Source organism: Cimex lectularius, unplaced genomic scaffold, assembly GCF_000648675.2.
Source record: "Cimex lectularius strain Harlan isolate CLEC.00 unplaced genomic scaffold, Clec_2.1 scaffold140, whole genome shotgun sequence".
Lineage (NCBI taxonomy): Eukaryota > Metazoa > Arthropoda > Insecta > Hemiptera > Cimicidae > Cimex > Cimex lectularius.
In genome coordinates, this window is record NW_019392728.1 from 785367 (window position 1) to 808118 (window position 22752).

General features: G+C 32.6%; 3 protein-coding genes across 4 annotated transcripts; 2 read left to right on the forward strand and 1 right to left on the reverse strand.

The window, feature by feature from the left end:
- Nucleotides 1–1600: 1600 nt before the first annotated feature.
- LOC112126866 lies at nucleotides 1601–7172 on the reverse strand. Of its 2 annotated transcripts, none has more exons than XM_024226759.1 (2): nucleotides 6953–7172; nucleotides 1601–3916 (listed from the first exon to the last, which is right to left on the reverse strand). In XM_024226759.1, exons 1-2 carry the CDS (start codon nucleotides 7098–7100, stop codon nucleotides 3438–3440), a joined length of 627 nt encoding a protein of 208 aa, XP_024082527.1. In that variant the 5' UTR covers nucleotides 7101–7172; the 3' UTR covers nucleotides 1601–3437. The 2 variants fall into 2 exon arrangements, 1 of the variants encoding a protein (XP_024082527.1); XR_002910269.1 differs by having other exon boundaries at nucleotides 3831–3916; nucleotides 6840–7043.
- Nucleotides 7173–9911: 2739 nt separating this feature from the next.
- On the forward strand, nucleotides 9912–15174 carry LOC106665153 (cilia- and flagella-associated protein 61-like). The gene is made up of 13 exons (XM_024226764.1): nucleotides 9912–10118; nucleotides 10181–10237; nucleotides 10305–10453; nucleotides 13375–13509; nucleotides 13563–13723; nucleotides 13803–13932; nucleotides 13989–14118; nucleotides 14174–14358; nucleotides 14414–14490; nucleotides 14545–14673; nucleotides 14733–14862; nucleotides 14920–15031; nucleotides 15142–15174. Exons 1-13 carry the CDS (start codon nucleotides 10026–10028, stop codon nucleotides 15172–15174), a joined length of 1521 nt encoding a protein of 506 aa, XP_024082532.1. The 5' UTR covers nucleotides 9912–10025.
- On the forward strand, nucleotides 15140–21855 carry LOC106665298 (cilia- and flagella-associated protein 61-like). Its single transcript, XM_014391625.1, has 14 exons — nucleotides 15140–15324; nucleotides 15381–15597; nucleotides 15655–15905; nucleotides 15972–16166; nucleotides 18831–18971; nucleotides 19039–19154; nucleotides 19214–19362; nucleotides 19428–19629; nucleotides 19688–19857; nucleotides 20570–20758; nucleotides 20818–20928; nucleotides 20986–21177; nucleotides 21364–21432; nucleotides 21495–21855. Exons 1-14 carry the CDS (start codon nucleotides 15206–15208, stop codon nucleotides 21783–21785), a joined length of 2412 nt encoding a protein of 803 aa, XP_014247111.1. The 5' UTR covers nucleotides 15140–15205; the 3' UTR covers nucleotides 21786–21855.
- Nucleotides 21856–22752: the final 897 nt, after the last annotated feature.

The following is a 22752-nucleotide window of genomic DNA, read 5'->3' on the forward strand; positions in this document are numbered from 1 at the left end:
TTAAAAAGGATTGAACTCCACACCCACTCAATCATTCCTAATTTCTATTACAGAAAGTTGTTGCTCACTCAAAAACACTTTTCTATCCCATTTAGTTTAACTTCGATGGGGTGGATGTAGAAAAGTTTGATGAATATGAATCTTCACAGGAAACGTTCTTGTAACTAAGCCTTACAATTCAATTATTGTAATATTAATATTGAATCATCATAAAAATTATTGTTAGCACTATAATGTCATTTATTTATTCCTCTACATAATTATTATCGTTAGGTTTTAGGTATCATTTGCTTGGAAAATGTTTTCATTTGATTAAAAAAGGTTTCATTTGATTGAAAAAGTTTCATTCGATTGAAAAAAGGTTTCATTTGATTGAAAAAAGTTTCATTTGCTTGAAAAATGGTTTCATTTGATTGAAAAAAAAGTTTCATTCGATTGAAAAAAGTTTCATTCGATTGAAAAAAGTTTCATTCGATTGAAAAAAGTTTCATTCGATTGAAAAAAGTTTCATTCGATTGAAAAAAGGTTTAATTCATTGAAAAAAGTTTTATTTGGTTGAAAAAGTTTCATTTGAACCTACATCTCACCAGACCGCATCTCACGATTTCTGAATAATCATCGACTAACGGTTACTAATCGCCACACCTACCAATAGGTTAGGCACCGACAGGAGCTATTGACAGCTTGTTCCTTTCAGCCCCAAACGCATGCAAGCCATAATCAAGCCTAATACAAATTAAATAAGTCAATCGCACAAATAAATACATTCATGCATTGCACTCATTCTGATTAGTTGGTGGAGCAATGGGTATTCCTCCATCACCCTACACACAGTATTAACAATCTAACCTAAAATAGGGTTGATGCTATATTTCACCCCACCACTCACACTAATAAATACACACATTCAAACAAAACACATAGAATATAATTATATACAGTAAAATACCCTCTTGTCCTCTAAAAAGTGGAACAGGGGACCCAGAAATCAACTGTTGTATTCGAGGAACACTCTCTGTATGGAGCCAGGACATGATATGTCTCGATTATGTGAGACACTTTCAGCAACCTTCTCTGCATAAGGGGCACCTGCGCAGGCTTCGGCCCAAAAGCAGGGGCTCAAATGTCAACCACATTGGCACACCTTAATCAGGAGAGAAAATTTCAGGTGAAAACAATCCCTAATCTCTGGTTTAGGTTCTGGGAGGGCCATCTTAAAATTTAAGGATGGTGCGTTAATTTTGTCCCATCGGTGTTGTGCTGGGGGGGGGTCATACTTTTTTTTTTTTTTTTTCAAAGCATTGTAAAATAAACATTAAAAATAATATGATTGGGCATCGTAAAAACTCAAAAAGTCTGGAACCACTCAGGTAAAGAACTAGATATTAGTGATAAAAAAAAAGGGAATTAGAAGTTATTAAACAACAATAAATTTTATTTAATGCAAAAATAACAATACCAATTAAGATGCCATACTCAGATGTATGATAATATATATCATAAGTATTTTACACAATATTCTTATGATACACTCATCTTTTAAAAAAAAATTAAATTAAATAAAAAAAAACATACTATGTACATTATAAAAAATATTCGATGTAAATTATTTAAGTTCTGCACAAAATAATAAGTAAATAAAATATTATAGGCCACAATGTGTAAATCCCAAATACTAGAATAGTCTAACTTTAAAAATGTAAAATAAAATAAAATTATGCTTTTAACATTATAATTATTATTTAACTACATTGTTTTTATTACATTTAGCTTTGACTTGTTGGCTATTCCAGCGTTTAAACTTACTCTATAGTATCTGGTAAAAAGTGATTAGGAAAAACATCAATTTCTGGTAATACTAAATGAAAAGTATTCTTTAAATGCTGACACAGAACCTAAACAACTTCTTTACAATATTTACAACTTACATTTTGAAAGATAAATGATAAAATATATGTACATTAATTAAATCAGAATTTCTGTAAAATTATGCGCAGGATCTAAATAAAATAAATTTGTTTTAAGTAAGAATGTTGTTTTTGAAAAATCATCAATCATGCTAAATGTCTAATTAGCAAAGTAAATTAGCTTATAAATAACTTTCTATCAAAACTGAGCTTTTATTTAATGCTTAATACTGCTTAGTTATAAACCAATTAATCCTGCTGCATTTTTATTTTATTCTCCCTCAATAATTCATTAATTTATATAATAAATGAAAAATGAAACGTATTCTCATTCTATTTTTTCTTCTTCACTCTTAATAAATCACAAACAATCACAGTTTTTAGTAGAACGCGTATCATCAAATTCAATACTATCCATTGGTACTGGACGGTGTTATAAAGTCCAACAAAATATCGTCCTTTTTAATTCATTCATTTAATTAAATGCTTTCTCTTTGGTTCCAAAACGTTCGAAGATGAACAAATATGTGAAAATACTTTTAATAACACAGATAAAATATTTTTACATTTTACAAATAACACACAAAAACAATAAATATAGCAATTTATTTACAATTTAAAAGATTACTTTATAAAATCACTTCGTATCAATACCATACCTAAAACCCTGCACCCTTTTCCCCTTAGATTTAGCACAAATAGGGATATTAGAATATTTGGCTTTTTCTTCTGCTTTTTATCACAATAAAATTACAAATCCTTCAAAAACGTCTTGTATATATTGAAGACCACACCCCTTTACTTATTTTTCTAAAAAGCTGAAGAATAATTTTAAATTGCTGTTGAATTTGGAACAATTGGTAAATGTTATATTCCCAGCGGCTAGATGAAAACGACATATATCCGGTTTTTAATATTAAAAAAGAAGAATACACATTTAAATATATAAACAAATTCAAGGGTTTTTATAAATAATTCAAAATAATATATTTCTTGTCCATCATTGATTTCAGGATGAAAGTCTTTGATGTTTCTCTACTCTAACCAGGTGGTAACATTGAAATACCTGCTAATTACATGACTTTAAAAATCAGGTAGAAATGTTTTAAATGAAAAGACAAAAAACCCGAACTTCAGGTATCTGTAGCGCTTATAACAAAGTTTTTTGCTTTCATTCAATTTTTTATTGTTGCTTACTTTTTAAAGTGCTAGGCACTGACATTTATTATTTTAATATATATTTAATTGCTAAAACAATATTTGAGAAAACAAAGAACGACAGGGGGCTACACTTTTTAAATTCCAATTTATGCCAGAAATGTCCAAATTCACATATACTACTGAATATACACAAAAAAGAGTCAAATATAAGAATTTACCTTTTACAAAAAGGAAAAAGTCACCACCAAGACTAATAAAAGATTAATAAATGTCATATTAAAATTTTAAAAATCACCAAAGAATATCAGAACCAAGGGAGTTGGTGTCAGCGATGTTCCAGTCATTTAGGTCGCCGACAGGAGCTGAAGGCTACGTAAGGATGTCATCTATCAGCTTGAGAACGCCCATTTTCATCTGCCGCTTCTGCGACGAATCCATGCAGCGTACATCAGGGAGGAGGCTGATGAAGAAATTCATATCCGGGTCGCTGTCAGAATCTTCCCTGGGCCTCTTGAACTTGAAAAAAGACTCAGACGACTCACCATCAGGTGAACCGGATCTTTTCCCTGCTGGTACAATGGCCGGGGGCTGCATCAGTTCCAAACCTTCGTCCTCCTCCTCTTCCTCTTCTTCGACTTTGTCACTAACAAAAACGTCGTCTGGATCCAGGTTGTTTTGTATTAGTGGAAGAACGGCTCGGGAGCGTGTCTTAGTGAACGGAACAATAAACTGCATATACTCGGTCAAATAGTAAGGTTTTCTTCTTCTGATATTTTTCTTAGATTCAAGTTTCAAGTGCCTTGTCAAGCCCCCTCTTAAATTTCTCCAACGCTCTTTGCAATCACCAACTGGGAAAAAAATGTTTTCTATTATTATTATTAACAATATATCGAAAAAAATTATTTTAATGAATATTGTAATTCTGAAAACCCCTGTACAATTCCATGGATTCATTCAAATAAATAAACGCAAAATTTAATAATGATAATTTTATTTATGAAGAATATATATTTGTTAATTACTTATAATATTTTTTATATTAAGACAAAATAATTCCTGTCATACAGGAGGGCCTATGTCCAATTAGTCATTGGGTGTCGTGGACGAGGAATCAGACGATTTTACAATACTGTTTTTTTTTCATATTATGATCTATGAAAAAGACATGGGTTATGCCGAGATTGAGTATTTTCCATTGACACAAATAAATACATTCATTCCAATAAATAACCCTAAGCATAAAGGAACAAAGATCTATACACAGCAAAGTTAAAAACAGTTATGGACCAGAGACATCGGATCAGCAATCTGTGCCTGCTGCTATCCCCCAAGAACATGCATCCATCANTCCCGCTCGTGCCATTGACTTTTTTATCTCAACTAAAAACCTTAATTAATTGTAATATATTAATTGGTCAAGCGGACCACGAAATTAGTGAATCTACTGAGATAATTTCTCCTAACAGCCCCATCAGTGTGTAACCTTGGTATGACTTATGCACAACCTGGTAAGTAAGTCCTTTTTTTCTGCAGCCCAGAGACATATATTTTTTAAATTTGATGTATTTCTTCTGGTCCAGTACATTTTCCAATCATTTTTTATTGCATTGGTAAACATTCTTTTTAAATCTGCTGGACATATGATCAGGTTAACATTTAATGTCTGGCATTAATGATTTCAATTTAATATGGTTTATACCCATTTTATTTTTTAATAGATAGTCAGAAAACTGCATGTAGAAATGGGCTTAACTGTTTGGATCCAGTTCCCTCCTCCATTCCTTACCTCCCATTTTTCTGTGTACCATTAACAATCGCCCTATTCTATCGCATCATCGAGAACCTTAGAAAATAAAACCATATAAAACGAAAAGCCGTTAGAAAATTTTTAGTAGAACAATACCTGACTGACTATCCTGACCTGAGCAAGTACTTTAAATACTCTTTTATACCAGGAGTTCCCTCCTGAGCACTGCAGCTGTACAGCTTATTGTACTTTGGGGGCTTGCAACACAAGTGTGAATTTGAGCCCCCGGTGTGCCGGTGTTCTTACATCAAAGAAACTCATTTTTGAAGGGGGTTGGGACCAAATTCAGGGTCGCTGAGATCTGATCTCACTACTTCCATTGATGAGTGCCATGTCAATTTCTTTCAATTGCGGCCACAGGGACCCTTAGGCGTCAGAAAAAGTCCAGAGGCAACGGTAGGGATCGAACCCATGACCACGGGATCTACTAGCCGAGAGTCTGACGCCTTAACCACTCGGCCACTGTGGCCCCCAGTTTAGATTAGTGCAGAATTTCCTGCAATGAAAATGTCCCTAAACATTTATTTCCAGCCAAAATATACTCACATAAAATGAATAAATAAAAATAAGATTTAATTGACTAACTTTTAGTGTTTAAATGAGAGGAAAATTCAACTATGACAGATCATTCCAAATGGTCATCAAAAATGAAGTTCTTTGGAAAAAAGCAACTTTTAGGAAGGGGCTTTAGTATGGTACACTGATGGGTCAAAGAAGGAATAAGGAATACGTAAACGGTCCAAATACACCCTGCATTCCAACTATCTTCCAAGCTGAGATAATAAAGATAAATAACAATAAAATGAACACAATAAAGAAGAAAATGAAAGGTGCACGGATTTACTTTTAGATAATACATATGCTTTTAGCTTCAAACTAGCTTTGGAGTACATGAGGCCCTAGAAAAAAAAGGCCCTAGAAAAAGTTTATCTTAAGGTGGGTTCTGGGACATGAGGGTATAAAAGAAAATGAAAAGTGCACGGATTTACTTTTGGATAATATTTTTAGCTTCAAACTAGCTTAGGAGAACTTAAGCTGCCTGATGGCCCTAAGAAAAATAAGTTTATCTTAAGGTGGGTTCTGGGACGAGGGTATAAAAGGAAATGAAAAGGCTGACCAAACAGCCGAAAAATAAGGCATCCTTCTCACTTATGGGACCAGAATCATAAGGTGCACCAGATAGTGTGAAAAGCTAAGAAATTAAAGTTCCACGCTGGTTTAGGTCAACCAATCATAATTATTTTGTGCATATCTCTACAGGTCTCTCTCACTCTCTCTCTCTCTCTCTCTCTCTCTCTCTCTCTCTTTCTCTCACTTTCTTTCATTCTGTGGCTATGTTGTAGTATTGACATCTAAATAACTCGGTCTTTTTAAAATTTAAACTTTTATTTTCCTTCTACAAATGGTTCCTTTAGTCAACGCTTAACGATATTTGAATTAGTTTTATGGCGGTAGTTTCGGGTAAAATTTTCGTATTAAAAAACTGTTTTAACTTTAGAATCAATAGTCCAATAATGAACTAAAAACCGTCCAGAGTTTATGTAATAGGAAATAAAGGATAAATAAACGACGATTGTTTATTTCTCGTCGGACGCTTCATTCAAGAAATAAAAGTCGGTGGGAAAAAGAAGAACCTTGCATTTCCGGCAGTTCAAATAATAATTATAATATTTTATGTTTGCAAGTTTAATATTGGATACACGTTTAACTTTTAAGAGTTAATTTAAAATTAAAAACTCGTTATACTATGAAGACAGGAGAATGTTGATTTTCGACATTTTGGGCGTTAAAATTCCTTACTTTCCTAAGAATTAGAATTTTAACATTTTATAATGCTAGGAAAATTTATAGAGTGTAGTTTTAAGGGTGAGTTGATGGAACTATGAGGGTGTGAAAATTAATAATAAACCTACCATAAAAGTAAAACTGGCCTCACTTTTTCAACTCATAACAGTTATAAATACCTTTTGTCCGTCTTTCTTTTTCGAATGATCCGCGGATGAAGTTTAAAATAGCCCGTGGGTTGTGGAGAGGGTGTCGGGAAGTGTTTTGGTCTGAATTTTATTGATCGTCATACCGGGTGAGCCCATTTCCTTTGAGATGTTCATCCACGCCTCCTCTTGCTTCTCTTTGTTCGAATAATCGGCGAGCGTGAAATCGTAAATGCATCTCTGCCTTTCGACGGATTTGACAAAGCGCACGTTGTACTCGAGGTCCTCTTTCATTTCCCCCCGGAAAATTGCACCCCTTTTCCACCCTTGTTACTCGGGTATCGAGCGGGCGAACTGTGCACCCTCTCGGCGTTGGAATAAAAATCATTTTGCCCATTCCCTTATAAAGAGAATGGTTGTGGGTGAAAATTATAAAATAAAATTAGCAAAACACGACTATCGTTCTACTAAAAGAAAAATCACAAAAATTAAGAAACTGGAAAACCCGCTAAAGCAACTAATTTTTTTTATCATTTAATTTCATTTTAATGATTTTTAACTGTCAATTTAAAAAAAAAAACATATTTAATTAATGATGTCCATAAGAATGCACAATTTAAAAAAAAGGCTCATTTGTACAATATTTACTAAANAATATTAATACAATGTATTTATTTTTAAGCAAAATAATGTCCACAGCCATTCTCTTGTAAAGAGAATGGTTATGGTGAAAATCATAAAATAAAATTATCTATATCAAGCAAAACATGATCATTATTCCACTGAAGCAAAAATCACAAAAATTTAGAAACCGAAAAACCCACTCATTTTATTTTTATATTTTCATTTTAATGATTTTTAACTGCTAGTTTTTGAGATAAACATATATTATTAATCATTGAGCATCAGAATGCACAATAAAAAAAAAAGCCCATTTGTACAATATTTATTTACTAAAGCTTTGAATTTTTTATTTATTTTTGTCATTTAGTTTCATTTTAATGATTTTTAACTGTTGGTTTTGAAGATAGACATATATTATTAATCATTGTTACATTCTAATGCACAATTTAAAAAAAGGCTTATCTGGAGAAATATCAATACAGTTTGTTATTTTTAAGCAAAACAATGTGCACAACCCCTTCTATGAAAATGATTGTGGGTGAAAATCATAAAATAAAATTAGCTATATCAAGCAAAACATGATTATCATCTACTAAAAGAAAAATCACAACAATTTAGAAACTGAAAAACCCACTAATGCAACTAACGGTATTTTTGTCATTTAATTTCATTTTAATGATTTTTAACTGTCAATTTTTAAAGAAAAACGTATGTAATTCATGATGTCCATCAGAATGCACAATTAAAAAAAGGCTCAACTGGACAATATTTACTAAAAATATTACTACAATTTATTCTTTTGAAATTTATTGAAAATCATAAAATAAAATTAGCTATATCAAGCAAAACATGATTATCATTCTACTAAAAGGAAAATCATAAAAATTTAGAAACTGGAAAACCCACTAATGCAACTAACTGTATTTTTGTCATTTAGTTTCATTTTAATGATTTTTAACTGTCAATTTTTAAAGAAAAACGTATATAATTAATGATGTCCATCAGAATGCACAATTTAAAATAAGGCTCATTTCGACAATATTTATTAAAAAATATTAATACAATTTATTATTTTTAAGCAAAATAATGTGCACAACCCCTTGTAAAGAGAATGGCTGTGGGTGAAAATCATAAAATAAAATTAGATATAAATTTTCAATCCAAGAAAGTGAGCTCACAAATAGTGGAAAGAAATAGATAAGTAATTATTTGATAATGGTCATTAGCTCAACTATTTTGTTTTATACAATGAAAAAATATATTTTTTTATATCCAATCAAAATGAGTAGAAATACTTTGATTGAATATAAAAAATATTTTTTGCATTGTATAAATTCACTTTTTTCCTCATCCTGTATGTATTTGCTAAATGTAAACAATGTTTGTAAATCCCAGGCCCTGAAGGTGATCTCAATAAAGATTGAAACGTTGGCACGATAAAGAAAATGTTTTTCTGAAACCTACATCATACCAGACCGTATCTCACGATTTTTGAATAAGTATGTTAATAATCCTCTTGAAAAGCAATTTACTCGGACACGACAATAATCATTTCAACCCAAAATAACCCAGATTTTTCTTTTTAATTTTTGTTTTACTTTATTTATTAAAACTGGTCCAATTAGATCAATCATTAGTTTTACAATAATATGCATAGAATAAATAAACATTCCCACTCTTATAAACCTATTTATATAATAAGATTTACATTTTACTATTCACAAATATTTTAACTATAATAGGCCATGAGGCTTTGTCTTACTCTCCCAAATCAGATTATTGCTCAGGGCCTGAGCAGTAGCAGATTTTAAATCTAGGGGCTACCATCTTCTGAAAGATTCAATTGTACTCATTGTCACATTTTACAAACACTCTGCTTCTTGTCAAAAAAGGAGATGGTCAAAAAAAATATCAGACTTGTTATCAATTATAATATTTTGGATGCTTTAACAGCATATTATATGGCATAAATCAAGTTTGTAGTGCATAAAAATCCGCAGTCTACTTGTACGATCTGTATCACCGTATCTTCTTAATTTTATGACACTTTAGACTTTTATTATAAATAAAAATGTACGTTTATTTACAACAATTATTTAGTCAGAATAAACCAATCTTTTTAAGAATGGCTATAATTTTTAGTGCAATAGAACATGTTAAGAAAATAATAGAAACAATTAGAACAATTTGGTAAATAATTTTTATTGTCAGAAAATGTAAGTGCACATCATTTAGACAGATTGAATAGTTTTGCTACTTTTTCTTTTTCAATTAAATATTTCCATAATTGGTGAAAAATCCCATTCCATCCATATTTGAATTTTTATCTTTTATTTGCATTTTATTCACTTAATCAAGTTTAAAAAAAATCAAGATTTCAACAATTTTTCATTCTCCTCTTGCTGAGTGTCCTATAGAACAAGAAACATAATTATTAATAAATGTTTAAATCTGAATATAATATAAAATTAACATACCACTTGCACAAAAATATGTATATGAATCATGTGTTGGTGTTTGTTGTTTTCTTAACCTGTTGTTAATTTTGTCACTGTAGTCAATTTAGTTTCAAGCGAATTTTGTTAATTTATCAAAATGAAAAAAAATCTGAAAGAGATGTGCAAAGGACGTTGGTGCATATGCGAGAAACGATGTCTGTGCGAACAATTCAGATCGAAGGAAGTGAAGGTAAAGAATTGTCGCACTCGCGACTTCGCAGATTTTCGATGTACGATTTTCTCTTTTTACAGGTCTTGCCAGTCGAGCAGAAAACAATGGCTGAAAATGGGACACAGACAGAGATACAGGTAAAACGCACATGAAACTTTCATTAAAAGTATAAAAAAATGTTTAAAATTGGATCGATGCTTACAGACCGCAGTTGATTGGCGTGATGAAAACGTTTTGGAAAACTTTCTGAACCAATGGCGACGTGTTGAGCATAATGACCTGTGCCAGCTTCAGAAGCTCATGACCAAATCGACAGAAGAGATCTTTGGACCAATAGATTTACCTGCAATGATGTGCATATTTAATTTTGCTATTTTAAGTCTTTTGTCTGTACGAAATATTGGGATTTTTTAACATTGAATTTTTACATCTAAAAATATTTGGCGATCAGCTAAAAAATCTATAAGTGAAAATAAATCATATGAAACATTTTGCACAGATGTAAAATTAAAATGTGTCAAAAATTGTTTCATAATATTTTTAATATTAAATAATGTAAGCATGAATAACATGTTTAAAAATCCAATAGTGCATAAAAATAATTAAGACTCATACACACAACAAAAGATAAAATTTATTGTTGCCTTACTTTTAGAAATAATGGGTGAAAATGACACATTTTACTTTTTTTCACAGAGTTTTCATATGATTGTGTATTTGTGTTATGCAAAATAATTTATATTAATTCACTACTTTCGTGGTCCGCTTGACCAATTAATACATGTCAATTAATTAAGGTTTTTAGTTGAGATAAAAAAAAGTTAATGGCACGAGAGGGATTCAAACCCACGACCTTCGGCTAGATACGCCGCTGCTCTACCACTTGAGCTATTGTGACCTCGATCCACTCAGACAACAACTCCCCATATCAACCCCACCTTATGAGTTTTCCCTCCTTTTGCCATTTTTTGAAAAATTCGGCGTATCTAGCCAAAGGTCGTGGGTTCGAATCCCTCTTGTGCCATTAACTTTTTTTCATCTCAACTAAAAACCTTAATTAATTGTCATAATTTATATTATGGGACTGAATGCTTTGGCTGTCACAGCCCTTAGTGAACCCTACAAACCACCTTGAAACTCGCCCCCTCTACTTGAAACTCATATTAAAATGAAAAGCATCTCTCTGGGAAAAATCATCCGCTCGTCAAACACAAAACTCCACTGGCTTATTCCACTCTTTGCACTTAAGGTTATAACGTGCCTACAGGAATTGAAAGGTGAACACGACTCATTAAGGTCTGTTTTGAGACTGGTAGAAGCCCGCTGGCTATGGTAGTTTATACAGATGGCTCAAAATCCCAATATGGGGTGGGGGCCGCAATACTTAATACAAATAATGACTATTCCAGGCAGTTTAAACTCCCATGATCTTCTCCACTGAAGCTATAGCCATAAGGGAAGCTATAAAATACATTAAACAAACAAAACCAGCCAAGACCATAATTTGTCCAGACAGCCTAAATGTTCTGACAGCTTTGAAGAAAACAGATGCTCCTGAAGATCCCATTATCCTAGAGATCAAAACCATTTTGTTAACCTGCAGAAGTGGTATAGCTATTCATCTTCTTTGGGTCAAAGGCCATAACAGCAACTGGTTTAACCAGCGGGTTGATACATTGGCAAAGGATGCTGCTCTATCAGGAAACGACATCAAAGAGATCTCAGCCTGGGACATTGTATCACATAATAGAGTCTTAGTACGCAAGAAATGGCAAAGCGAGTATGAACAATCATCCAAAAGCAAAGGCATCTGGTACTCTGCCTACCAACCAAACATCCAGTCTAAACTGTGGTTTTCAAACGTCAAAAGAAATAGAAAATTCTTTACCACTATATGTAGACTGAGGTTCAACCACAATAGACTCCCATCGCACCTGCATGAGATAGGAATTAGTACAAACAAGCAAATGCTCATGCGATGATACCTCAACGGCAGTCGCAAACCACATCATACTGGGATGCCTGCTGAAGACTACCAGAAGAGAATATATTTGTAAAGCGCTCAAGAAATATAAAATCCCTCTCCCCAACTCATTAAACATAATACTAAACTACACAAACCGCATTGAAACTAGATACCATATACAAATTCATCACCGATAACGACATAGATATTTAAGATATATAACCATCCTTGAGGCATGGTGGAGGCTGGGGGGGGGACGGTTCGGCTAGGGACCGTTGGGGGACATCTCTGCACTCTCAGGGCACGTTATGCTCTGGACTGTGTGATGGTGTTGGACTTTTCCAATGGTAGCTTTACCATGTAAGGTTTTTATCCACCTCCTCGGAAACAGTCTGTTAATGTTGAGAATTTCCCCTTTACAAATGGAGAGCCCAGGTGTCCTTCCTGGCTGGTCTCAGGGGACCGGTGGCATCAAGCAATGAAAGCAATGAATGTCGCTGGCTAGATGTACACTAGTTCAAGGAAAAAAAAATATATAAAAGCCTTTTTCTGTATACTGATTGAAAATGGGAAACCAGGAGTTAAATCTTCTTAATGAAACTTGAAAAACTTAAGCAGTAAATATATTTCTTTAAAAGATTGATGATTCTTTACCCACTCTTTTTTTTTTTTTTTTTTTTTTTTTTTTTTTTTTTTTTTTTTTTTTTTTTTTTTGTTAATGTGAATTAGAACACAACTAAATATCCTAATACATACTGTAAGAAAATTAATTTTAAATTAGTAATTAATTTGTAAGTTGAATACTATGTAGGTACATGTTTATAATATGGGGAAAATCGAAATATATTATTTATGCATATATTTCCTTGTTTAATTTTACATTTTTTTTAAATTTCAAATTTCTCATTTTATCGTTTATATTCCAGTAAATCTATTGTAACATGTAATTTTTTGGCAAACAGAATAATATGCAAAAAAGTTTGTAATTAGTTAAAAATAAAGTAATGAGGGGACAATATTTAAGAAGACATACAAATTATTAATGTACATTTATTTAGAAATCGTGAGATGCGGTCTGGTGTGATGTAGCTTTCAGAAAAACATTTTCTTTATCGTGCCAACGTTTCGATCTTTATTGAGAGATCATCTTCAGGACCTGGAATTTACAAACATTGTTTACATATTACAGTTACATTTTGGACCATATTACACCAAACCGCATCTCACAATTTCTAAATAAATATCGATTAACGGTCACTAATCACCACACATTAAATGTACAGATTTTTCTATTTGTTGCTTTCACAGAGAGCATTCCTACCTTTTCCTTTGCATAGTGAACTATCGGAAAGAAATCTTGGGAGCTATTTGTGTTAATGATTATCCTCAGTTTAGCTCAATAAGCAAGACAGAATGGGAGGAATGGATGTTCACAAAATTCAGGTAACGACTATACTAAAAAAGTTCAATTGACGTTTTATCCTGGAATTTTTCAGATTAACAAAATTCAACACGTCGAATTCACTCTTTGTCCACCTCATATTGTACAAGGAAAAGTACATAAATATAATATTTGGATGTCTTTTCACTTCGATATTTTATCTTCATCCCCGAATTAAAAAACTGGTTTTAATGACTTTACCACATGTCCAATTGGGTTTGTAAATTTCAAATTGTCGTACTACTTGAATGATAAAATTATTAGCAAAGAATCAATGAAGACAAAACCATTTTAGATCCTAACTGGGACATTTATTTTGAAACCATACCTTTGGTTCATGCGTTAGACAACACCTCCCTGCCTTCATTTATCTACTGGGTGCCAAGAAGATCATGCCTGGCAATGCATAGATTTCGCCAAGCCAGGTAAAACATTCTACACTGATTATAAATCATTCTAATAAAACACTATTCAAATTTAGAAATGAAGATAATGATCGGATAGTAGAAACTATTGAACACGAAGAACCCGAGTTGATAAAATTTTATGGAAAAAAGTTAGCACAGGATATAATAGGTTTTGATACCGATAGGAGGATGTATGTTGCTAAGGTTAATATCATATTGAAGTACTCAAAACTGGTATAATGACTAATTGTGCCTTTAGGAAGGTGCTGGCCTTCTAGCTGTCGCTTGTGTCAACACCAATGTGAATACAGAAGTTCTACAAAAAATGTTTCACACGAGTGCTTACAGCGGGTTTCAAAAGATGACCAATGCCGATGCTATTTGGAAAAAGAAATCAGGAAAAAGATACTACACTAAATCAGGATCCGAATTTTCATTAGCTGTGTATGTGGGCAAATTGGTTTTAAAAGGAATGAGTTTATCCGTGTCTTTTTTCCAGCCCTGCGAGGAGTGAATCGGATGAACAGACTGCAAAACTGAAAGTCACTGCTTCTCAAGATGCAGCAGTCATGGATGGTTAGATTTTTTTACATCCGTTTAAAATATATAATAATTTAAATCCAATTGTAGGTATCGTCTGGTCGACTCTTTTGATGCATGATGCTGATTTGGACGAGGAGGAGTCTGAAGGGTCAGAAATGAAAGTGCCGTTTGACGACTATACAATGATGGAGCTTACCAGCTATAGAAACTTGTGCAGTACGATGAACCATACGTACAAAACGTTAAACAGAGATATTTATAAATGTGATTTTCAGTGGCAATGCCCTCTTCTGTTATTCTGAACACTTTGGAAAACGCACAACCTCCTCCCAAGTCTGAATTTTACTTTGGCGCTGTGAATGCTTTCCTTATTGATTTCCTTATGACTGGAAACATGAGTCCATCGTAAGTGGTACTCAGTAATAATTATGCTTTAAAATTAATTCGTTTTTGTTTTTAAAGGGAATCTTTGAACTTGCTACAAGATATATTTAAAGATTTGGAAAAGTATGATTATGCATTGATCGCAATTAAGCGGGGTCAAGAAAAACCGGATTTTGCACATCACATGCTTGTAGGATTTTTGTTTGTTGCTAATAATCTTTTATATATATATACATATAGTGTTTATTTAAGAATATTGNATATAATTAATTAAATTAATAATAATAATTAATTATATAGGAGATATTCTGTAAGACCAGCCGTAGTAGCTGACTATGAAGATTTATTAGCTATTGTAACAGCAATGGTAAATAATTTAGTGTACCAAAGAGAGATTTTAAGAGCTTTGATTGAAAACCAAGATGAGTTGAAATGTTACGTTTTGCTCGTGTACGGAATAATTATTGGATTTGCAATAGTTTGGTGAGTCGATCGAGTAATGGGCGAATGACAAAATTAAATCTTACCGTTACTTTCAGCCCAGAAAAAAATCCAGACTATTTAAAATTTCATTTCGATTTGGAGAAATACATGAAATTCAAATTGCACTGCATTCCAAACCATGGATATGTTAAACATTTCATGGTCAGCAAACTCTTCCAAAGGTACACTCGATTTTTTTTAAGGGGGATCATGCATATGAGCGGTTTCACTTCTCTCTATCACACTGTGTACCCCACACACATCGCATCCAAGGTGAGTAAACCTGGTTCAAAAACTGGTAGAAAATGTATTGAACCTGAATTTTTACAGTTTGAAGATTTTACACCATTAAGCGGTATCAAATTTTGGATGCCAGTCCGGCCAAGGCTGGTACCGATATACAGTCCGAGCCTTCGGCAGAACCAGCCTGCATTTTTAATGGCAAATGATTATCCGCCCTTTGCACTTTATTATACAAATTATAGACTTTCTAGCCTGAACAGGAGTTTTAACGATTCTCATATAGTTGTTGTTGGTGCAAGTGAAACTGGATTATCTTTTATTGAAAATCTTATATTTCAGTAAAAAAAAAACATTTGTAACTTTATAAAACAATAAATTTGTTATTATCATCAAAACTTTTTAAGGCAAAACACACCGTATGTAGCGGCTGTGAATATAACATTAGTGACAATGCATAGATTCCCTCGCAAGTATAAATATCAACAAATAATTGAAACAATGATGCCTAAAAATGGGAAATACAATTTGAAATACATAAGTAAGCTTGGCCTGGAAAACTTGATAAGGATTGTGGATGGGACGGTGACTGCAGTGGACAGGTAATCTTTCAAATTGTTTTAACATTACTAAAAAAAGGTTTTTAGCCGAGATAGCGAGATATCAATTTCACTAATTTCATGGTCCGCTTGACCAATTAATTAAGGTTTTTAGTTGAGATAAAAAAGTCAATGGCACGAGTGGGATTCGAACCCACGATCTTCGGCTAAATAAGCCGCTGCTCTACCACTTGAGCTATCGTGACCTTGATCCACTCAGACACCAACTTCCCATCTCAACCACACCTTTTGAATTTTCCCTCCTTTTTGCATTTTTTCAGCGTATCAAGCCGAAGATCGTGGGTTCGAATCCCACTCGTGCCATTGACTTTTTTTATCTCGACTAAAAACCTTAATTGATTGTAAAATATTAATTGGTCAAGCGGACCACGAAATTAGTGAATTACTAAAAAAATTAATTTGATACTTATAAACTTCAAAGAACTTAGAATAATAAACCAAGATGTAATTAGATTTTTATTTGTTGTATATGTGCTATATAAACTTAGTAATTTTTTTTTTCCGGCTGGTTAGCTGCCTGGGTTATTGCCGGCGCCTCACATTTCTTCCACCTCATGTTTTAAAAATTTATTTATTTATATATTTTATTTATTTATTTTATTTTTTTGAAGTTAGCTTTTCTGTAGGAAGTCTGGCAATCTTTCTGGTTGTGTTCTGGGATGTTATTTCTACATTTTTATCCCTCCTACACAAGGTGAAAAGGCTCTGAAACTATTTCATTCTCTGACCCACCCTCGTTCATGCTAATAAATACATCCATACATTATGTACAATTAAAATTATAATTAATCTAAAATATTAACCTAGGTTGGTGGGTTTATGGGGTACTTGATATTCCACCATAGACTCACCCAAGCATACACTACTATCACACTAATAAATACATTCACTCAAACAGTAATCAATCATTCTATATTTACAAATAAAAAAAATGTGGAGCCACTGGCGCATTTAATATTACAACAGTGCCTCCGCCCATTCACTCTAAAAGATATAGCCTAATACTAACTGAATCAGTGGGTCTGTTAAGTACTCGATACTCCTGCACAACCCACCCATACACACTCACTTTTGCCACAATAAATACATTCATTCTACCCAAAACACGCAAAGAGATATCTATCCTAGTTTGGTGGGTCTGTGGTGTACTCGATATTCCGACCACTACCCACCCATACACACACATTCTCGCCAATAAATACACTCACTTTAGGAAGGGAAAATGAAACCACGTGTGGAGAAACATTAAAGGCGACCATATGCATTTATTTGCTTCAGATATTCGATTACTTTCTTGCTGTTGTCATTGCTGTGTTTAAATTTTAGTGTTTTGGGATTAAAAACTGACAACACTGATCAAATTAAAATATATTTATTAAAAACAGGAAAAATAATAACTTAAATTCTTCCCCTAAAAAAATATCTTGTTAATTTAAAACATATAATTAATTAATTATATACTTAATAATAAGAAAAATTATTACCTTTGACTTTTTTTGAAGATACTTAAACTGCAGCCCATTCTGCATGTGCCAAATGTCAATTAGGTCTTGAAATTCCTACCTTTTATTTTATTAAATTCACTAATTTCGTGGTCCGCTTGACCAATTAATATTTTACAATTAATTAAGGTTTTTAGTTGAGATGAAAAAAAGGAAAACTCATCAGGTGGGGTTGAGATAGGAAGTTAGTGTTCGAGTGGATCGAGGTCACGATAGCTCAAGTGGTGGAGCAGCGGTGTATCTAGCCAAAGATCGTGGGTTCAAATCCCACTCGTGCCATTAACTTTTTTTCATCAACTAAAAACCTTAATTAATTGTAACTTTTATTTTATATTTTGGTCAGGTGTGATTAATTGGCATTCAATTGATATACTTAATTTTAGTTCAATATTTGGGAATTTGGGTTTTGTACACCATTTTCTTCAAGTGACGTAAAAAAGTTTAACAACTAGTTCAGACTAAGGATAGTTCCTCTCCAGATATTTGGAATTCAAAAACTTTCCAACTTGCTGGGAACCGATGGAACCCCACCTTCCTGGAAAATTTTTTCCCTCCTTCAAATATTCTGGTGATTATGTGGTGTTTCCATAGGATGACAATTGTACAGTAGCCATATTCTTGTTCTTAGAGCTTTATTTTTAGAGGTTATTTTTAATTAGAGCTTTTGAGTACTCTTCGTACAAAAAAAAGATTTGTTCACAATTTATTTTTTGTGCATTTTATTTGTTTTTAAACATACAAAAAAAAATGTATAAAATAAAATAGCCTTTTATTGGTTTAAATTTACAGACTTGCCTTTCTTGTTTTCTACCTTGCTGCCATGCTATCCAATGTTCTTAATCCTTAGTTGTGTTTTCTTTGTCCTTTTTTATTGTAAGGGGGTGCTAAAGGTCTGGCTCACCTTGGTGACCAGGTTTGTACACTATCACTATCTGTAGCAAACACATTCATATAAAAAGAAAAAAACATAATGACACTGTAAATATAATTTAATACTGTTTATACTTAATTTTATTTAGGTGTTTTTTGTTAACACTGTTTCTCCCTCCATCACGAAGACAATCAAGCATGTTTTCTAATCCTCTCTCATTTTTCCCCCAAGTTGTAATTAAAATTATGCAAATTCTATTTTGTTGTTATCCAGAGACATGAAGCAGTTGGTGATTGACAATAATTATTTCTTGATGTACGATTTTCTCTTCCTTTTTTGTGGCACACAATTTGGAAATCCAGAACTAGAGAAAGTTCAAGATTTCGAGAGGCGGTGCACTGTACCTTATGATATGTAATTTTTTATTTTTTTATTATTATTTTTTTTAAATGTGTAATTTTGCAAATATTTTCTCAACCAGGAAGTTAACTTTGAGAACATTGGATCGTGAAAATCCTGAAAATTTATTCACACTGAACTCCCCTCATGATGCATTCTTATCTTTGGAATATATAAAATCGCTTGATCCCACTCCTGGTTAGTTTTTATTATATAATACAAAATTTAATATAAAATTTTTTATTTTTTATTTTTAGTTGGTAAAATTATTGTATATGGAAGCCATATTGGAGCATTAAGCTGTATTGAGGGTCTTTTGACCTTTGGCGTCCCAGGAAACAGGATTGTGTATGTTGAAACCAAGTCTCTTCGTCCACATGCAATTGACCAGTTCAACGATCCAACAGTAACTATGAAAAATGGATTATTTCCTCAATCTGACTGCTCAAACTGAAAATTGTATTTACCTAGGTCTACAAAGAAATCAGCATGATATTAAAGATCCTTAGAATAACCGTTTATAAAAAGTACACCTTCTCCTCTTTTGACCTAAACAAAGATACAGGGAAAATAGAAAAAGTCTATTTTGAATCACAAAACAACATAAGCAGTTTAGAGTGCCTTGTTATGTTCAGTTTTTCAGACAAGCAAGTCAATATAAAAACAGTTTTAGGTAACCGGTTAAAAATTACCCTACTGATTTTTGCAATAACCATTAAATTATTTTCCAGCTTTAATTAAAGCGCACTTAGTATATGATGGGAAACTGGTCATCGATGAGAACTTCAACACAAACGATCCGTACATTTTTGCTGCAGGGCCAATGACAAAATATTCAAGATCTTACTATGCTCCATGCTTCAATCATGAATGGTACAATTCAACAGAAGTTGGTGCTGAGGTAATGCAATCCATCATTTATAATTCCTATGCCGAAAACTGTGATACTCAGGCATAAAATAAAAATACTACTTAATTAAAAAAAAAAATTGAATTTTAAATAAAGAATTACAATCTAACAAGAGGACGCTCAGGTTGGAGGGTCGTTTTTTTTTTTTTTTTTTTTTTTTTTAAATAATTTGTTAGATTCGTGAACATTGGACACTTATCTGGCACTTCTTATGATTAGGCCTTGGTTCCATAATTTTTTTTTTTAAGTCAAAATTTTCCATATTTTAATATTTTTATTTCACCTTTCTACTTTCTCGAATTAACAATGTGAATATATCATTTTACGGCTTTTTTTTATGTAGATTGCAATAAAAATATACTAAAAGCTATCAAAGTTTAACAATAATCAAAATATTTCTAAAACCCAAATATTTTTCAAGTAAACTAGGTCATGATTTTACCCCTAAATATACATTTTTGTTTGAATTTATTTATCGATTTTTTATCTTTAAAATTTTTCCTATTTTAGAATTTGATATCGGAATCTCCAATTGAAAAACATTCAAAACATGACCTAATTGTCAGATTTTAGTGTTATAAAACCCCTAGATACTCACTTTCACAGAAATCAGCATACATTTTTTTTTTTAATCGATAATTTCTTTGAAGAAGCCTGACTGATATCCCTACTGTTGTATTTTATTTTATTTCATTTTTTTAAGCTTGCTTCAAGAGTACCAGAGATAATTAAAATGCCAGGATATGCAAGACTTTCACCATCGGGCCTGATCAGGTTCAAGATGCCCAATGTGACACACTGCATGCTCCCTGGCACGAGATATTGCCTGCTCGTAAGGAGTCCTGGTCCTCTTATGCCGATACAGACTCTGTTGAGCACCCAAAAGAACTTTGTCAGTGTAAATTTCACTTTTCATAAAATCCTCACGTCTAATTTTAACAATTTCCGCAGAGTAAAATATTGCTAACAGGTCAAATTGAAAACCCCGAGCAAATCGGTTATTTTAGAATTATTATGGACAGTTTTAATTGTGTCAGAGATATGGTCTGCGTTTCTTCCATTGTGAGTATTTTTATTTTTTAATCGAGCAATTTTGCATTGAGTTTTTTTTTATTACAGCCAATTGATGCTCGTAATCTGATCAACGTTTACGGCATGCATGATATGATGTTAAACAACATTGTGGCAAGATATTACAGCCAACTTATCCAAGATTTTTATGAATACTTCAAGCAACCTTGGGCCTATGTCTTATACCATGACAGATTCCCACAATTACTAGATGACATTAGCAAACAATACTTGAAAAAGGTAAACTACACTGATATAATCAATTTAATCTGTATGTATGTTGTCCCCATTTCCATTTTTTAATTATTATTATATTAATTTGGATAAATATGCAGATTTTTGCTTTTACGATTAAAAGACTTACAGATAGGATAAAAACTACAATATTCTCCAATCATCTTTAAACTTTTGCCTCTTTGCCTTTAGCTACCTCACAGCAAATGGACATTTGTTGAATTAGTTGCTTATGCTGTTAAGTTGAACAAATGGAAAAAGGTGATACTTTCTCCCCCTGTTGGTACAAATAAGAGTGCTTATTGTAATCTGGTGCTTTTTAGATTCCCGAAAAGTCAGGTCTGCTACTAGAAGACATTTTCAACTATGTGCCCATTCTTAAAGAAAGGATAAAGGCAATTTTTCTCAAGTTTTTAGAGGATAACTCTGACCAGCTGCCGATGTTTGTGACCGACAGCTATCTCCAAGCTCTGTTCGCATCGACACAATCCGACATAATTTTCGACTTCCAGAATGTGCTCAGAGGCGTTAAACCATTCGTACAGCCGAGAATCGAAGTCGCAGAACCAGCCCATGTGCAATATGAAACAATGTATTATGAAAAAATTAACTGAGAATAAAAATCCCGAGGAAGTTTTCGTTTTACTCATAAAATAATAAAATGCGCAGTTAATTCGGATTAAATTGGACTTTTTATTTGTAAGGAACTGTTTTAACACACTGAATTTTCGAGATACTTTCATCTGTTAACTATCAAATATCGACCAAAAAACAATATGTTTTGATTTTTAAATAATTTTTGCCCTAAATAATTAGTGAAAGCTCATTTTTGTTTTATTGATAGATTAAAACAAAAAATGGAAACTAATTCAACTTCAGGTTAATCAACCGTGAATGATGCAACATTTTTTAAACAATAAAAGTTATAAAATGTTTGGAAAAGAATAGTATAATAATAGTGTTGACGCCAGCCATCTTATTTTAGAAATATGCTTTGTTTTGGATTAGAATCCAACTCCCACGCTCCTTACAGCCCCAGTCGTACTCTACTCCTACGAAAGAAAGTGTCCTTACGCCTTAATCTCATATGTTTCTCTCCTTTATTAATTTAAAAAAGATCCAAAATCTCTGAAAACCCTCTGCACTTCTACATCGATCTCTTCCACCTGAAATCATCTTATATTCTGCGGCGAGGTCAGGGAAATTGGGCAAGCTCCCTACGCTTCTTGCAGCCGTCATCTGAAGGAAGGTGGTAAGTCCCTAATAAAGCTCTCCCGTCATTTATTTTAATTTAGAATTTTTCTTAAATTTATTTTATTAACATTTCTTAACATTTTTTTTTATTATAATTTTTTTCTTTCTTTCCATGGCACTGGCCGTAACAATATATCTCTCATCTTTCTCTACAGTTTCCCTTTCTTTTTCTATCTACACTCCTTTTTTTTTTTTTTTTGCTTTCTGTATTTTTGTCAATCATCAACTCCCACTCCTTTCTCTCTCTCTCTCTCTCTCTCTCTCTCTCTCTCTCTCTCTCTCTTTCTCTCTCCCATGCACACAAACATACACACTTTCCATTTCTTT

Bases quoted from the DNA above. Each gene is read 5' to 3' on its own strand.
- LOC112126866 (XM_024226759.1), bottom strand. From the start codon at position 7,100: ATGAAAGAGGACCTCGAGTACAACGTGCGCTTTGTCAAATCCGTCGAA. The intron at 3,917-6,952 runs GTATGACGATCA...TTTTTTTCCCAG, and splicing joins AAAGGAAATGGGCTCACCCG to TTGGTGATTGCAAAGAGCGT.
- LOC106665153 (XM_024226764.1), top strand. From the start codon at position 10,026: ATGAAAAAAAATCTGAAAGAGATGTGCAAAGGACGTTGGTGCATATGC. The intron at 14,674-14,732 runs GTACGATGAACC...TGTGATTTTCAG, and splicing joins CAGCTATAGAAACTTGTGCA to TGGCAATGCCCTCTTCTGTT. The intron at 14,863-14,919 runs GTAAGTGGTACT...TTGTTTTTAAAG, and splicing joins ACTGGAAACATGAGTCCATC to GGAATCTTTGAACTTGCTAC.
- LOC106665298 (XM_014391625.1), top strand. From the start codon at position 15,206: ATGGTAAATAATTTAGTGTACCAAAGAGAGATTTTAAGAGCTTTGATT. The intron at 15,906-15,971 runs GTAAAAAAAAAA...AAACTTTTTAAG, and splicing joins ATTGAAAATCTTATATTTCA to GCAAAACACACCGTATGTAG. The intron at 19,363-19,427 runs GTAACTATGAAA...GTATTTACCTAG, and splicing joins ACCAGTTCAACGATCCAACA to GTCTACAAAGAAATCAGCAT.